Raw genomic sequence first — 18,731 nt, forward strand, 5'->3', positions numbered from 1 at the left:
TGCTGCCTCTAAAAGAGAGGCATGAGCTATTGAGCTGAAATATCCCTCGAGGTGAATTTTTTCTACCCTTGGGTTTCACCTTTTGGATTTAGTTTCTGCACTTTTAAAATGGAGATGACACTTACTTACAGTCTAATAATGCTTGGAGGATTGATTACATAATATTAGATATTTAAAAATTACTAAAAGTTATAGATATTACCATTACTAGATTAAACTAGAATTCACGATACTTAATTTGGTTTGCAGTTAACATTTAAACAGAAATATTCTTATTCTGAGAAGTTATCTAAGAAAAATAATTGCTTTACTGAAAATAGTTAAGCTACAGTAGCATGTGCAGAAAAAAACTAACCAAAACATTTAGAGGAACATGCTTAGCATGTTGTTAGTCACAGCCCAGCAGTGTAAACTTGTGTTGCTTGCAAAAAGGTAGTTAATGTATTTATTGCACGTGTGAGTTAAAACTTGCTGTTTAATGATAATTCTTATCATCTCGTCAAGGTTGGTCATGCTCTTCTGAGTATATTCAATTAACAAAATCGACCTTTTTAGATTCTGAGATTAGAAATTAATTACACTCAGTTTTTGAGGATGTCTTCTTTATTATTGGCAGTCAGGTGGGAGGGAGTGTGTGATTACTGGAGTGAAAATAAATCTGACTATTAATTGTCAGACTTCAGAAATAATATGCGTTTTTAAATTAAACTTAATATTTTTGAAAATGCAGAAAATATTTTCTAAAATGTCATAGTCCAGATCAGCAGCTCAAATTCCATTAATTTCAATGGATTGAGGATGTCATATTTGTGGTGTCCATGGCAAAATATGTTAAATGACAAAACCAGAACAGATTTGCAGCATGGGGTTTACATGTTTGATGATCCTTTATTTGATCCTATAACTAAGCCAAAAATTATCATTGTCTAGTTGTTAATGGATTTTCTGGGGAAAAAAAAAGAGACAGAAAAAGAATAAAAGATAATTTTTGTGAAATAATAATGTTAGGTATATTGCTGTGATGCTCTGTGAGCTTTATGAATGTACCATATTCACAAAGATTTTAGTATCATAATGGGCTGAGTGTGCTGACTGAGCTGCATCTCTCCTGTCTTCTTGTACTCCAATCACTGCATACTAAACTTAGCTTTGCTTCTATGACTTTGACTACTGCTACTGCAATTGCAGTTAAATGTTAATTTAGCTGCTTTAATGATAAACTACCATGCTACACATGTACCATTTCAGTTACTAGCAACAGACCTAGCAGTTGTAGGATAAATTAGATAGTAGGCTGTTCCACCATAAAGCTAACCCTGTGAAATTAGTGCAGACTGGGTTTGTTGGACAAGTGAGTTGGGAGAGCTCACCCTTAACATGACCACGTAGATCTCGGAGGCCTTTTCCAACCCAGTTGATTCTATGATTCGATCTCATATGAGGAGAGGACAGGAACTTATGGACATGGATAAACAGGGTGTGAGACCTTCCTATTCAGTGGCAACCAAATACTGCCCTTGTGCTGTTTTGGCCATAATTTCAAAGTGATTGATAAGACTCTGTAGTTGCATTAGGCTCTTGTCCATGTGTAACATAGTATGTCATAAAATATCAGATGTTACAAAACTCTGGGGGTTGCTGCCTAAGACATAAAATGGGAAAAGTATAGCAAGAGGACTCAAAGGATTTTGTCCATGTTCAGTGTTGATGCTGACTTCAAGGTCCTGCATTATATTTCCTTCAAATCAAAAACTACTGCTAATAAATATGTATCACCTGATGCCACAATGAGCTATTAGAATAAGAGTGTGCATGAAAGAGAAATATGAGAAACATTCCATGGAATGATCTAGAAAATCTCTTCACAAATTATTACCACAACAGGAATTGTAGCATAAAAGATGTATCAACTGTTCTCATTTTCAAAGTATAGTCTACGCTGAAGTAAATTCCACAGCAGGTCAGTTGTCCACATCCTTGGAATGTTTAGAAAACTAATGACTGAAAAATCAAGCATGGTGTACATAAAGGCATGATCAAAGCCATGTATACATGCCATGAGTATAGTTTTTAACATAGACCAGAAAGCACCAGGCCGATCTCGCTCAACCTAGAGATTAGCCCCAGGGCACTTCAGATGTGGAACAGGAATTTCCAATGCCAAGTCATGCTGCTTTCTACTCCATCTGTTTTTTTGTGGCACAGATACAGTGATGATAGCTGTCTCTTTCTAAAGGAGAGAAGATAAAGATACTTTGTATGAAAATAATTGTTGGAGATTTGCATCTCAGTTAGATGGTGAATGACTCAACTTCCCTTTATCAGCAAAACCCTTGGTGAAATTTCACTTGGAAAGGATGGGGAGAAATGCTATGGCAGGATGAACAGATGTCATCAGAAAAGTTGTTGCAGCAAAGACAAGCTATAGGGAAGCAGAATAGCAAACCGGATGATCATGCTTCATGAGTGTTTGACTGAGAAAAAGACAAAACTACACTTTTTCTCTTGGACTGAGGACAGTTTCAAAGCTACAGTCCAACTGACTCAAAAACAACATAAGAAAGAGGTACAGAAAGGACTTTTTTTCCTCTGGGAGAGAGTGGAAAATTACTGCTTATATATTTGTGTGTGTCACAAATATTGATGTAAAAGTAAATGATGACAGGAGAGCACCTCCACACAAAGCGACACAGATCCTTTGATAAGCAGGACCTATCCATGTTTCAATATAATTTTGCGTCAGATAATGCTCCTGCCAAGCATCACCAAACATATTACGAAGGAAAGTGGTAGATTCTGTACCTTTTTGATATCTGTGGTTCAGCTATTAATCCCTTCTGGGAAGAAGCTGAGCAGTCGTTGTTTAATAACCTAGGATAGTCATTGGGTTTTCAATAGTGTGAATCTATATTTCTGCTCTTGCACTGTAAAACTTAGGCAAACATTACCACTTTGACTGATGTGTGCTCATCTATAGACACGTACCATACAAAATGTAAGTTAATTCTTGTTCAGATACCTTTTTTTTTTCAACTATGTGGGCTCTGGACACACTTTTGCTTTTAAATGTTTGAGCTCTGTCAGGTATAATTCCTTCTCATGGTCAATCTTTACGTGATTCACTCTGTATTATCCCTATAAATACTTAGTCACAAAGGAAGGTGGGGAATTAAACATATCTAGTACTCGTTTTGGTAACAGATACCATGAACTACTAGGGATTAGCAGCAGAAAATACTAACATCACTGCCTACATCAAAATGTGTTTAAATTTTTCCTGTTATTACATAATTTATTTTTCTTATAAATTACACGTATAGTTTGTTTACATGACTTCCACATCCATCTTCTCCCAGTCAACCAGCAGTAGGACAAGAGGATATGGTCTTAAGCTGTGCCAGGGGAGGTTTAGGTTGAACATTAGGAAAAATTTCTTACAGAGAGAGTAATCAGCCATTGGAATGGGCTGCCCAGGGAAGTGGTGGATTCACTGTCCCTGGAGGTTTCTAAGATAAGACCGGACGTGGCACTTAGTGCCATGGTCTAGTAACCACAGCGGTGTTGGATCAAGGGTTGGACTTGATGATCTCTGAGGTCTCTTCCTGGTTGATTCTGTGACTCTATGATATTTTAGGATAAGAGCAATTTGCTGATTGAACAAGGATCTTAAAATATAAAGCCTTGAACTCTTGACACATTGTCTTCAACATAATGAAATTTGAGTAGAAGAGAAAAGAAGGGTGAGGAAACATCTTCTTGCTTCAACAGGAAACATTTGTGCAGACAGTTTCTGAATGAATATTCTGCTTTTGTTTCTTTAGTGATTTCCTGTAAAATTTATAGCTTTTTTTTCAGCCTGCCCAGTTTAACACCCTTTTGAACACGAATGCATGTTTTTTGATCATTCTCCAAGGCCTCAACAATTCTGTGAAAAAAAATAATCAAAAAGGATTGAAAATCCTAACAAGATTTTGGAGTCTGATTTCAAAGTGTTAATCAGTCTGCCTGAACTTACCCAGGATCAGATACCATCCAGGTCAGCACAAAGGTGATGGTAGCTGTGTTAACGCGTATTTTCAGTGCCGAAGAATTAGATCCTCTTAGGAAACCAATAAAATATTATTAAACAATATTCCTTTAGACACTGCCAAATTTCACTTTTGCCTTACATTGATAAAATTGCTTGTGTGAACATACAACATGCTGTCTTTTCTGAATGCAGTGAAGGAGCTTTTGCTGTAATGCCTAACTACAAAGTGAACTAGTATCTTGTTAGCAGTATATTAATGTATCCTGACAGTTTATTTTCTGATGAAAAATGAATGTACTACAATTTTAGCCCTAAAGCTTGTTGAAGGCTTGTGCAGACATTTGAAGACAGTACTTATTCTTTTTGAGAAAGGACTTAGTGAATAATTTATTTAAAATTTTGAAAAATTTGTATTTGTTTTTCATTCCCTTTAGCTCTGCAAAAAAATGACAAAACAGCTTTCTAAGTGGAAAATTTTTGGGAAACAACTTTGAGTCCAGGGCACATTGCACGTATTTTGTGCAACTCTGGTCTCATACATTGAAGGACTTTTATTTCTTTTCAGAGTTGAAACATGAGATCTATGTTTGGAGGCTGACTGCACAGCGCATTAACCCGGCCAGCAGAGAGGAGACTGCTGTGAAATGCCTCTTGATGCAGAAGGTGCTGACTCTGGAGATGCTCCTGAGGAAGAAGCTGAGGACGTTTCACAGGTAAGCAAGGGCCAACATGTTCCACCTCTCCTACTCCAATCCTCGGAGGGGACAAGCTGCAGGCACAGGCCATTTGTTGCATCGGCAGGGAGCTCCTGCTCATCTCAGTCTACAGCCAGCAATGATAGTGTGGCTTTGCTAACATCAGGGGTAACATTTTGTTTGCTTCGACCAGCACAGGGCTCATACCTTCAGTAATATCTGATCAGGCATCCTCATTGGGATGAGACCTGTATTCTTAGCTGTCTTGATCACATGGGTGTTGGGGCAGATATGAAGCCACCTTCAGCCTCAGTAAAACCCGAAGTATTTTAGGACAAAACAGATGTGTAAGGCCCGGAAAATATATATCAATGTAACCCAAATTTAAAGGCTTAGAATTTTCAGGTAGATTTTGGTTTAAAAAGATCACAAATGTGTCATTACACTTTTCTCTGCAGTTGTGGCTTCAGTGCAGTAAAATGGCGTAATTTCTTTTTTTTACTGAAAAATTCAAGTGTTCTTTAATGAATGGCTGAGTTTGAAAAACATATCGCCAGTGAATTGCTGTGTTTTAAAATTATTTCATAATCAAATTTTTAGTGCGAACTTGAGTGTGAATATAATTATCTGTTTATGTATAGAAAAGAAGTTTATATAAACTAGGACTAACAAAAATTATAACCTTGTTTTGTTTACATTCTGATAAAACCAGATGTTATGCCATGGAATTCGATTACTGAGAATAACAGTGATAAATATTGTGCATGTGAATTGACTAAAGTGAAACTGTAATAATTAGTTTTAATTAATAAACATGTTAATATGAGCAAGAAAATGTAAATATTATTTTTTAAACTATTCTAGTAATAAGATAGTTTACATTATTTTTTATGATATTGTGTACATTGAATTGAGTGACAGTATTAATACTTAAAGACAAAAAAGGCTGTTAAAACTGCCTCCTTTTCAAAAGGTTGTAGCAGATTATTAGACTTTACAATACTCTAAAGAAGACACTTCTGAAATATAAATAAAAAGTGTATATTCAGTCTTGAAAATCAGGATTCCTCCAGCACAGCACATTTACAGCAATGTGAAAATTCATGAGCATTAAAACAGTGCTCCTGAACTGCAAATCCCCAGGCTTTTTGCTGAAGGGCTGACTATGCTGATAATGCGATGAAGTTATTTGGATCTTAAAAAACTTCATTATAAAATGCAAATGCAAAACATATGTGTTCTGACTTGTTAACGTTAGCACATGACCCTTGTTTTACCGCAAAGTGACACACACATCAGCTCCTGAAACTACTAAGGGAACTACATATTGCAGATAGCCAGATCTTGTGCTAAGGTCCATAACCTGGAGTCTAGCTCCTTCCCAGCCTGTGGCTCTCCATGAACAGAAGGGTTTGTGTATTAGTGGAGCTTGTTACAGAGTGGAGTCTTAATTGAATGCTCATGGGAATTTTGCTGCTGGCTGTAGGAAGGCTGTGACTCCTTTGTAATATGAATTACTCCACAAGAGGAAAGAGGTGATGTATATGTTATAAGAGGGATTTATTCCAACACTCTTGGCACTCTGGAAAAAAGCAGGTGTCATTTTCTTTCAGACAAATTTCACAAGAAGATAAAAACTGGGAAACAAATATTCAGGAACTTCAGAAAAAAGTAAGTAGATGGCATTTTTTCTCAGTATTCATGTAAACGAAGTTATGCCTTTGTATAGAGATAGTGCTTTGAATCTAATGGAAATTTAATAACTCTCATGGTAGCAGAAAAGTTGGCGGCCAGGGTGGCTGGCTTCTCAGTGGGGCAAGGTTGTTGTTAGTGAGGTTTTGTTAGGTTTTATACTTTTGTTCCTTAGAAAAATAAAAGTTAAGGAATCAATAAATGATTCATCACTGTTTTCTTAAATTTTTTCATCTGTGTCCAGAAAGGCTCAGAAAGTGTCAATAGGTTGTTTATAGTGACGATGAATGATGACAGACTACACTCCTCCTAATGTACTCATTGTTGACTCTAATTTACTACACTGTGTGTGACATCACTGCTTTTATTATTCAAGAAGGGATAAACTACTTGGATAAATCCTGTTCTTTTGGCTGAGCACACATTCATACCACCTAAGTCTTTATGATGAAACTGAGGAGATGTAAACTCTGCAGTGGGATTAATGTCTCCTAAATTGAATTGTGTAAATGTCACAATCTCTCTACATCACTGGCATCACTAATGAATCCAGACCTGTTTCTGAGAGCTCAAGTCCTTGACTGGGAGACCCCCGTCCTAGGTGTCATATCAAATCACAGCAAAGCCAACAGATTTTCTTACAAGGTTTTACACCTTTTTCAAGGCATTGCATAAGAGACAATTTTTTAAAACCACAGAGATTTGTATTTTAGCAGAGCTTTAAACTCTAAACGGGGAGTAACTCAGCCTGGGAGAAGGTGATTCCCTGGGTTGGTGATGAAAGTGAGATCAGAGCACAGAAGCAGAGACGCAATGGGAAACACTGGATCTGACAGTTGAGAGCACAAGAGGATTGGCACAAGGAAGCAGAAGCTGGCCACGGAGGTGTAGAAACTCCATAGCGATGATGGGCATGGCATGTCTGTGAGAGTTGTGCAGGGGGCATGAAAGATTTGACATCTAGAGCAGTTTATAGGTTTCCAAAGCACACATGAAAAAAAGGATGATTTTGTGCAGGGCCACGAAACCACAGAGTGCTTAGAATGCCTTCTGAGGTGGGAATTGCATTTCTCCTAGTGAAATGAGGTTGTGATTGGGGGTGGCTGAACACAACTGAATGTATACTTGTATCTCTTAAAATGCATTGGGCCACGTATTTGTGTTTTTCATAGGTATACATAAGATGCATACTTATAAAAACTATTAAGTAAGTAAGTAAGTATGGCCAGTCTTCGCGAACGAAGATTTTGGGAAAGGTTTTTTTTTTTTTACCTTTCGAGCCTGCACAATGGATTTTTTAGGTGAGACACAGCATGTGCTGAACTGAGCCCACCCTTTAATCCTAAGGTTCATCTGCCGGGGCCAAGTGAGCTTGGACAATGGCAGTGAGGTCCTCAGGACGTAGGTTTGTTTAGAGTGGCTTTCTCTTAGATGGATGCCCTTACGCGTCTGACGAGCTCCATCTGCCCGGGGGAGTTCCCTGACCAGGAATTGAACCCGGGCCGAGGAGTCTGACGAGCTCCATCTGCCCGGGGGAGTTCCCTGACCGGGAATTGAACCCGGGCCGTGGCGGTGAGAGTGCCGCATCCTAACCACTAGACCACCAGAGGTCCCCTAAACTATTAAGTAGTTATGTTATTTTATACCGAAGAGGAGTATACAATACAGGATTAGCAGTTTGTACTTCACACATGCTTTTGTGAACTCTGTGCATAATAGATAGCTCCTTCTTTAACACAGTTATTAATTTTATTTTCCTGTCTGTCTATCTACAGCACAGAATAACAGACAAAATTCTCCTTATCAAATGCCTGACTGTGCTGGGATGTGTTATTCTTATGTTTTTTCTCAACTCATTTGTTCCAGGGATCTACCTAGATCTTGGTAAGTTTCATAGTTTTGTTCTATCTAAGTAAAACAAGCGACCCCTCTGAAAAAAGCGCAGATGTATCTTTCTGAGTCTGGACCTTCTAGATCTTTTCAGAAAGCCATTTTTCATATGTTTCTGGCCTCACAATTCCAGCAGGTTAATCAGAACGGCAATTTCTTAGAACAGGTTTTCAAATGCAGTTTCTCAAAAGGTTTTTAAAATGCAGTCACGTCCCAGTTACCCCAGGAGGAATAACAGAGAGTGCTCATGACTTCATTTTCCAGACCTTCTGATACTAATAAGCTGGCTAAACATTACTGAATGAGCAAATTTGACCTTGGGATCATTGCACTGTACATTTGAGTGAATGACCAAGATGCATTAGAGAGATCAGGAAATAATCACTTCATGGAAGAACAAAGAAGTATAAAGAGCTTATTAAGTGTACTAAGTATTATAGTTAATACTTATGTATAGAGAACTCTTTGTGTAGCTTCTGGTCTTCAATATTTTATCACCATAATAATTCACTTGCCAACATAAACCCAGGAAGACACTGTATTTGTGTGAAATAAAAGTAGTTGTATGCATACTTTCTATATATAGACATATGTGGAAGTTTTTATACAGGTAGTTGTATATCTGTATGAGGACAAGATCTGCATATCCTGAAAAGAGAACCAAATAAAATCTCACATTTAACTGAAGGACAGTAATAAAACCTCACATTTAACTGAAGGACAGTAATAAAACCTACCTGTGCATTGCCCAATAAAAAGTTGATTTTCTTTTTGTCTGCTTGGATGCTAAGCACTTCAAAGTTATGGAATTTCAGATTTATGTTCTTCTTGCAATCTGAATTTCCCCACTAGGTACATCCACCTCAGTGCCTGAAAGATGGAACAGTCTTGAAAAGGAATAGCTCACAATCAATAAATCATTGACTGGATATTCGTATATGCAGATATTGTACTGACATTTATTTTTTCTGTGCAAAATACACAGCCAGTTAGAGCTCTACAATGGTAATCAGGTTGTAAGCAAGACCTTCCACATATGCTGCTGACAGACTATTTGCCATGGAAATGGGCAACGTTAGCCCATAAAGATTATTGGCTGTTAAGAAGTTAAAAGGTGTACTGACGTATTATAACAGCAAAAGTGCTATATTAATAAGGTATAGGAAAATGCAGAAATTGTAGATATTTGAAGGCATTTGAAATCATGGTGAATGAGAACATAAGGCTTTCACATCGACAATTTAAGAAATCAATTTATACCCCTACTTTTCTGCCTCAGATAAGTGGTACTGAACCATAAAGGATTTCTTGAATTAAACCTAACATCCGTAAGTACTTTTGAAAAGCCACAGAGAGTCAGTAAAGATCAAACAGCACTGGTTGCATATGCTCTTGGTAAGATATTTTTTCAAAACTGCAAAGCAGTTGGAGTCAATGCTAGAAGAAACATAACAACTAGTGATCATTTTTTGTCCTATTTTATGCCAGTAAAATAAATGAAAACAAATGGAATGTTTGGCAGCATAGGTTTCTGTTATTCAGTAGCTGAGTAACAACCTTGAAAGTAAATAGGACTGTATGTGTTCTGTATAATTTCTCCCTGTTCTGCATAATTTCTCCCTGTTCTGCATTCATGGCAAACTGTTAGATTAATGAATAAATGTTACTAAAGCATACACATAATTTCTACTAACATTTAATGGAACCCGTAAACTTCTACTGAGAAGTTTACGAGTTCCACTAATTTACAGGTTTATGGATTCTTGTTGTTGATTCCCCATTCCACTATCTTGGTGATAGCTGTCACTTATTTATCATTACTGAAGTAGTGCCACTCTGAGTCTCTGGATTTTAGTTCTCCAGTGCATAGAAATGAATTTCTTAATATACACTAAATCTTGTACTCTGTTGCTTTGGGTAAATTTGTTCAACATGTTTTTCTCATAAAAATGAAAGTAGATTGTAGTTCAGTGTTTAACTTTCTACTAGAATAATGGTTTATACAGAGGGTGAAGTGTTGGAAATTTAATAACTTTAAATTGCATTTGGTAGAGTGAATTAGAAAGACTTTAGAATTCTTTATCAGTCCCCCGCGTTGATACAATTTTTTCATTATGAACTTGGAATCATTAAAATAATTTGAAGGTACTGACATTTTAATTTAAATAATAAAACTTGCATACTTAGCTGCCTTTTAAATGCAGAACTCTTTCCTGTTCAGTTTTTTTGTACCTGTTCAGCAGTTTACTTAGTCTAATTCTATGAAATATCTATGTTAATAAAAAGTTAGTACTGAGACTTTAAATAAACAGATACTACAAATTTTCAGATTTCTAGAGAGCTTTCATATGGCCCTATGGAACTCTATTGATAGAGCATTGATAAAACATCTGAGAAAAGATGACAAAGGATGAAAGTAAAGCCCCTTTGAGGATTGTACCAGACTCCTGTTTTGACTTTAACTGTTAGGCAGGCATGTCTAGCTTTGAACTATATTGAGATCCCCCAAAAGAGACAAAAGATTTGAAAAGTAATATAGAGCAAAATTTTGTTGAAATTTAAGCTACTTTTTCTTGTTGTTTGTTTGTTTGTTTTAACGGAGGATGCTCAAAGTGACCGGGCCAGAAAGGATACCAAAATCAATTTGTAGCCCAATTCCTTCTCCTTCTGTGGGGCAGGTCCTTCCTCTTTGGTTTGGTTTCAGTCAGTTAAATGAGTAGTTGAGCTGCTACGAAATATGTGCAGTTCCTTCTAGTATCCATGAAGAGGGATCCATTGTCTCTGTGGCCCTGCTTTTGTCTGCCCCTCTCAGTGGTCTCTGCATGCAAGGTGGGCAGCCTCCTCCTAGCAGATGCCCTCGCTCTTGCTCCCTTCCACCTCTGGACATCTCTTTTCCAGGGCCAGGCTCAGTAGTTTCTGTTGAAGGGGAAGGTCATCTCCTCCTTTTAGATTGTTGCAGCAGATTCTGTTGCTCTCATATTCAAGGAACAAGCTTCAAGACCAAGGGAAAAGAGAAGAGATGTTGCCTGTTTCAGAGAAAAGATACTGTCTCTATTTTGTCTGCAGACTGCCGGAAGCTGGGACAGTATGCCAGGAGAGATACAACTGTGTTTTTGCCTTATTTGCATATTAATTCCCACCTTATTGCCACCATTTTCCCTGTTGGAGACATTACTCTTGCATAGGTAAACCTATGGTGTTACCATCCATGGCTTTTCTCATCTTCCTTTGATGAATTATTTAAGCAAGGGGACAGGGAGAGATTTTTTGGACTCACTGGATTTTTCCATAATTTAGGACTGCCGTTTGCTTGCCTGAGGGAGCTGTCTCGGATTTTTTTTTTTCTGCAGAGGAGTTAATATCTTAATGCTACAGTCTGAGTCCATTCTGGTATCTTTGGTGACAAAGATGTCTGTGATCCTTCAGATATCAATGTTCAAGCTAATTTCCTTCATCTGCCCATAAAATAATCTTTGGGGCTGATCAATAATCAGTGGAGGTGATCAACAGCTGTGGTTCAGCTAGATTTCAGCTTTGGTATGATTAAAGCAGTGTTAGCAAAAATCTCAAACTTAGGAACTTAGAAAAAATTATGGTTTTATTCATTTAACTAACTAACATGATCACTAAGACCTTTCTGGGTAGTAGGACAAGTTCTATAAGCAGCACTCCATGTCACATCTGTCAAGTAAACATCCAAGATTAAAATTTTCCACATCATTCTTACTCTAAATCTAAAATCCCTCAATATTTACAGAAAAATGTTTATCTTGTTTGATGACAGTTTTTTATGTAGTTAAATCTAATTTCTCTTGCAAAACTTTCTCTTGTCCTCTAAATTCACTTGGTTTAACTTCTAACTGTAGACTTAGTCTGCAAATTCTGCTGCAGCTACTTTTGAGGGCCTGAAGCTCTCTTTTTTGCAGTTTATGGTAACTAGCTGTATCTTGCATTTTGAAACATTTTAAAACAGTGACTGAAATAGTGGAAAAGTAGGAAAATAATTGTTTTCATTTAATTTAAACTGACTTCTCTTTGTTTGGTAGGCCATGTAATGCAGAGCTCCTTTTTATTTTATGTTTAGGGTAAGTTAGAAAAAGATTCTTCACCCAGAGGGTGGCTGGACACTGAAACAGGCTCCTCAGGGAAGTGGTCACAGCACCAAGCCTGACAGAGTTCAAGAAGTGTTTGGACAATACTCTCAGGGATGTGGTGTGATTCTTGGGGATGGTCCTGTGCAGGGCTAAGAGCTGGACTTGATGATCCTTGTGAGTCCCCTCCAACTCATCATACTCTGTGATTCTGTGATCACTAACCACTTTTGAGTTACTGATAAACCTTCGCTCTTTATTATCTTATGTATCCCTTTTAACTGCAGTTATTCATCCTGTGGACTCTTGTCTGTGGCAAATTCATTCTTCCCTTACTGTTTTCCATTAACACTCCACCTACATGAAGCTATGATGCTGCTTTCTGTGACTAAAGTAGTTTCTTTACTTCCTGATCTGACAGTGGTAAACAGAGCAATGAATTGTAGCATCTGCAAGACCGTTCAGCCTAATGTACTAAGATATAGTAAGATTAGAGCCACGGTGTCAGAGACCGGATTCGTATCTCACTGGATTGTTTGATTGATGGGTTGAATAAACCACTTTGTGGGGGGGGGAGGGGTGAGGGAAGGGATAGGTCTAGGCCTGGAGCCAACATGGCTGAGTCCATGCAGAGCACATGGCAGGGAAAGACGTGGCTGGGTTGTCAATAAGGTCTGCCTGGTGGCCAGCCCACAACACACCCCCTGGAGCCTCCAGTTGGCTGTGGCACCCCTCACTTAGGCTAGGGGGACAGTGAGTGGCAGTGAGCCAAAGGTCCTGCTTAGAGGGAGTGGCCACAATAACCAGTGTCTATAAATAGACATGCACATGGTGTCCATCATCCTCTTGGCCTCTGCCCTCCTGACCTGTCGATATGTGACCTCCAGAGTGGTAAATATGTTTCCTCTCTTTCTCTTTTTATTCTTTCTCCTTTTAATCTCTCTTCCTTTACTCCTGTGGGCAATTTAAACACCTGTTGTCCATAGTTAAATTGTGGTAATTCACTTAAATTTGGGTTGGTGGTTGTCTAGTAATAGTTTATAGTTTGCTATTAAGTGCAGTGCTTCTGTGAATTGGGTTCTTTGTACTGTTATAGTGAAATGCTTTTCCTTGGTTTGCATGTTATCTCTATAAAACCCTTTTTGACAAAACACCTATTTTCTCAGCAAATTAAAAGAAATCTCTTAGAGAAAAATGTGTGATTTTTCTCTCAATGTGAACTCAAGGTATCAAAGAATCAAAGACTTTGCAAGGGTTCATGTGAGTGAAATCTCTTGAAGTCCAAAATTAAAGTGTACAGCTGGCTAAAGCAAGTAGCTTCTGGACCAGGGTGTAACACATGGGTTTAGGTAGTCCTCTTTGAAAGTCCTCAGCCCTTTCTGGAGACTCTTCTGGGTCCTTGCAGTTGTGCTTGCAGGGGCTGCTCTGCAGCCCTTTCTCCCAGGTGGTATCAGCTCCTATTGTCAGTGTAGTTAGATAAATCTGTCCTCGTTCAGTGCTCTTCGACTCCCTGCTTGTGCTTCATTTGTTTACTGTTTACTGTTCTGGCATGCAGTGACATTGGTTTAGGTTGGCTAGTACTTTTACACTGAGGTCCAGAACAGCTCTGCATGGGACTGACCTGCTGGCCTCTGAGTATGTAGTATAGAGACTTGATTGCACTATGAAGGTGCGGATTGTTGTTTTAAAATGAGAATGGACATAATTGTGTTTGAGAGATTTAGTACATCTTTGATTCATAGTCATGTTGAATAGATTCCTGATATAGTGTACATGAATATGAGTTAAAAGTAAATTTGACAATTAATCTGTAATGAGAATGTTGGAATGGAGCTAAATTGGCTTGGATTCAGAAAGACTAGTCCAGATGTTACTCATCCCTGTCAGCATAACACTTTGCTTCTGAAAATAAGAGAAACCTGCTTTCCATGATCCTTACAGTTTTAATTTATTTTAGGATAGTTTTAAAAAAAATCTCCCTTGAAATAGCTCATTTGTCTTTATAAACATGTAGTTATGCATGGAGAATATCCCCTGTCCATGCAGCTGCCCGTACACTTGAGAAAAAAACAAGAATCAGTAACATTTGTGTCTGCCATCGCAGCCTTCGATCTTTATTGCTCACTTCTAGAAAAGTCGACCTTTTCTTTATCCTGATATTTTCGGCTTCTCTATTTTTGGTTCAAAGAGTCAATAATCTATGGCAATGGAGTGTGTTTGTTTGTAGTGACCTTTATTGAGATAACTCTGTACTTCCTTCCTACGGGTTGGTGCAATACACACAGGTATACATCTGTCAGTACATCTTCCCTGTAGATGCAGTGCCTAGCTAATAGCAATCTCTAACCAGGGTTTCTTTCTTACAATGCTCTATTTTGAATGCCGTCCTATCTTATCTATGAAATTGCGTTTGAAGAGTTAATGAAGTTAGGTCTTGACATTACAATACAACAGTGAATATGATTTCTGCACTCTGACTTCACAGTATTACAGCTATGCAACAAAGTCCAGAGCATCCTTTCCTAATGCACATGTGCTGATGTGGGATTACAAAGTAGCCAGTCCTGTGCCTCCTTGTTTTATGCTACACTTCTGTTTTTTATTGCTGCAATTGCAGAATAGGTTTCTGCTTCTTTTGCCTTGCGTGGGTTATAGTTTCCACTAATTTTTTACGTATCCCTTTATTACTCTTGTACCAAGCATTTACTGGTGTGGTGCAAGTCTTAGACTGTCATCATCACAGTTCTGTCACCATCACAGTTCTGTCCCCAAGGAGCAGCCTTAAACTGTGGTGCCAAAAATAACATAGAACAGAAAATTATTTCTATGAAGCTAAGCCTGTGAAAAGAGGCTGCTCAAAAGACTAGGAAGTTGCTTTGCGAGAAGCTAAGTTTATTAAAAAAAAAAGAATAATAAAGATAAAACAGTGCTTATCTGTGGACAGCAAGTACTACTTCTAAACATTCAGCAAAATTTCAAAATGCATGTTTTCAGGGATGCCTGATAAAATAAACCAAAAAATTTCAGAAACCAAAATACAGAACATTTTCTTTTACATTCAGAACTCCAGATGATACATATTTTTTGAGTAGAGCAAGCACTACTGGAAATATGTATTTGATTTAACTTTTTCACCTCAATATTTTTATATGCTTTTACAAGAGAATGATTGAGCATATCCTTTGCATAACATTACAATTACACCATGGTATATTCAGGACTGGCATACATCCTTAGGCTACATTTTGAGGGGTTGTGGAGCTAATTAGGTATCTTCTGACTAAGCTGTTGGGACACAGTTATAGATGTTACTCATATATTCATTACCATGCTGTGTAAATAATTATTCAAAGGTAAGTGCCAAATATGTTTTAGCTGGTAAGCCTGTAAACCATTGTGGACTTAAAATGGTTTTTGCAGTTCACAAAAAGTGGTTGTGGCCTTTCTGACAAATAGAAAATTTTAAAGAGTACAGAAAATGAAAATCATACTTTTCTCAGGGACAAATGTATAAAAAATCAGTGTATCCCTCCCCTCCCATTGTTTGCAGAGAGGAGCATTATATTTTTATTTGGCAGAAGCTGGTCAAGCTGATTTTAAAAAAAACCCCACTCCACTTATTTCTAAGCCACTATAAATATTTGACACTGAATATTGTTTTGCCTGAATCTTCCTTGCTGCTGTTACAGCTCCTTCTCACTCCGTCTTGTCCTACCCAGTACTGCTTGCCACAAACAGGTTGCTCTCTGCCCTTTGGAGCAGCCTGCTATTCACCCAAATACTTGCCAGGACCCTTTTAATCATCTTATCTTTGAGCTAAATATCCTGGATTCTTTAACTTTTTCCTTAAAAGTCAACTTTTCAGGCTGTTGATTATGCTTACTTCTCTGCCTTAGATTTCTTAATGGTTATGCATCTTACAGTATATATTCTCAGGGTTTACCAGGGATGAGGAGAACAGAGGTTGCTTCACAGAATTTATTATTCATAGTCCTGGTTCTGTATTTCAGTGGGGCATTAGGTTCAGTTGTGATTGTCTGCATTTCTTGAGTCTTTTCTGCAGGACTATTTGGCACCCAGTTGCTTCCCACTCTGGATTTTTACAGTTTTATCTCTTCCTACCAAAGGTATTATCCTGCATCGTCTTGAACCAGCATGCTGTTTTGCCCAGGCCGGCACTGGTCATGCAATGATCTCACTGAGTGACTTTGGTTTTCAATGCAAATGTCTCAAGTGCCATTTCAGTTTCCAAAAAAGTGAAATATTCCAGAAAAGTCAAGGAAAGAAAAAGTACCCTCAATGTTCATAAATGCATTACCCCAAAATTCTGTACATGTAAAGTGAATATACAGTGTCCACATTTTCACTTTGTTTGGAGGAAGCTTGTTATGCTTTTTAGCTGGCAGTAGGTCAGACAAGATTACTTTTGCTGAGGAATAGAAATGTTTCTTAATGAGCATTTGAAAGGCCTACAAATTGCACAGTAATTTTTCTTTCATTTCTTTCTCTTTCTCCTGCCTACCTCCAAATTCTAGATTTCTATTTGATTCTATTAGATTGTTTTATGTTTGCAAGTTCTTCTGCTTGATTATTTTAAAATAAGGGGTTTTTGAGCAGGATTGCAATTGTGTTCTGTTGATCATGAGCTATTTATTGTTCCAAAGGTGGTTTTTCCTACTGGGTATGAGGAAAGCAAAGCACTCAAGCTATTTCTACTGTACTTTTTTTCTGGCACCAAGCAGAAGACATGGAAATCTTTTCTTATGAAGAATACATTATAAATTTGCAAGGTGCCTTTTATAATAAAATTTCATTTTCTTTTTCCTAAAATAAATAGAAACTGTCACCATCTTCAACAGATAGAAATGGAATTTAGATTCAGTTTCTCTCCAAGTTCTGTTTCCAGTAAATCAATTTTTGTGAAACCAGGGCACTAAAAGGCAGTGAAGAAAGCAGTCTTTGGAACCGTAAATGGGTTTTGCTTTCACTATAGTAATGAGAAGTTATTTTAAAAAATCATTTCTATTTCTCTTCCTCATGGCTCTCTTTTGTGACCCAGGAAGCTAGAAGGAAATGACCAGAGAAGCCAGTCTTTGATGCAGTCTAGTACTTTCAGTTCTTCAAAGTGAAGCAAAAATGCTTCTGATTGGATCCAGGACAAATGCAAAGCTACCCAAATGTATAGAACGCCAATATAGTATGTTCACTGTCATGAACATACTTAGAAAGGCCCTGGAATAGCCTTAGCAAACCTGCCAACTTACAAAGGCATGCTGTCCCTAACTTTGTAGCTTACTTCGACAAGCAGTTCAGATGAGAGCAGGTAGTCAAGCTGTCATGGCACACGTGAACTACTGTGGCCTTCAGGCTTCAGAAGAAGATTTTACTCTTGTCCAGCTGTGGGATGCTTGAAGTCCAACTGTGGTACTAAACAGTCTTGTGAAGCAAAACCTTGCATGAAGTCCCCCAGGTTCCTCAAGAGACTTCCTCCTCCTCCTCTCCTCTGCACTCCCTCTGAGAGATGGGTGGCTGTATCTCCTCTTTGCACAGGTAGCAAGGAGAGCAAATGCACTCTAAACAGACCATGTGTGTAGACTGAAATAAGCTCTGGGCAGCTAGAACTGGCAGCTGATGTGTTTGAACTTCCCTCTGGAGGGCTATACTTGTTGAAGTGCTGCAGGAGGACTCTTCCTTCTGTAACCCCAGAGAACAATATTGTAAGGCCGAGTGCTGTTCCTCATGCAAAGCTGCTTGCATGAAGCTAATGCACGCTGGTAACACTCACGGTGCCAGAAAATGCCTGGCTCCATCCACCTCTCCTGCAATTCAATTATATTTCGTTAGTTTTAGTGATTGTTATCTACATATAGCTTGTTCAAGTTCATTTTTTTCATTGGAGATAGAAGCATAGAAATAATACCAAGATATTACCACAGATTGCTGTAGAACTATTGAGAAATTCTTTAATTCTTCACGTCGTTGTACTTATATACAAAATATATGTGAGAAAATGTAATGTTGTCACATTTTTATAAAATAGCAGTAAAATTCTGCTACTTAGCTTCAAATCTGCACATACCTACTTCCCCTTGCAGTATTCCACTAACAGGAATTGCCATCCTCTTTATTTATTTAAGACAGAGTTGGGCCCACTGTTCTTTACTGGAATTCAGAAATCAGCCAAGACAACAATCAGAAGAAAATTAGGCATTGCATTTCCATAACCCCTTTCTTTGTGTTCAGAGCAAATAGCTATTTAATTTTCATGAACAGACTCCCTTTCTTTTATAAGGCAGCAGATCAACTTTGCTATCAAAGAGACATGGTAGACAG

The 18,731-nt window shown here is 37.9% G+C and overlaps 1 protein-coding gene across 2 annotated transcripts in view; it reads left to right on the top strand.

Annotated features, from left to right (window-relative positions):
* OCA2 (OCA2 melanosomal transmembrane protein) overlaps positions 1–18,731 on the top strand; it is a 171,123-nt gene that overhangs the window by 81,811 nt on the left and 70,581 nt on the right. For both annotated transcript variants that reach the window (XM_027674837.1, XM_027674838.1), the window contains 3 exons: positions 4,596–4,743; positions 6,339–6,396; positions 8,193–8,301. In XM_027674837.1, the coding sequence (XP_027530638.1) occupies positions 4,596–4,743; positions 6,339–6,396; positions 8,193–8,301 (315 nt within the window). The remainder of the gene's footprint in view (positions 1–4,595; positions 4,744–6,338; positions 6,397–8,192; positions 8,302–18,731) is intronic.

The sequence above is a fragment of the Neopelma chrysocephalum genome, unplaced genomic scaffold (assembly GCF_003984885.1).
Source record: "Neopelma chrysocephalum unplaced genomic scaffold, ASM398488v2 Primary Assembly neopelma1_25, whole genome shotgun sequence".
Classification (NCBI taxonomy): Eukaryota; Metazoa; Chordata; class Aves; order Passeriformes; family Pipridae; genus Neopelma; species Neopelma chrysocephalum.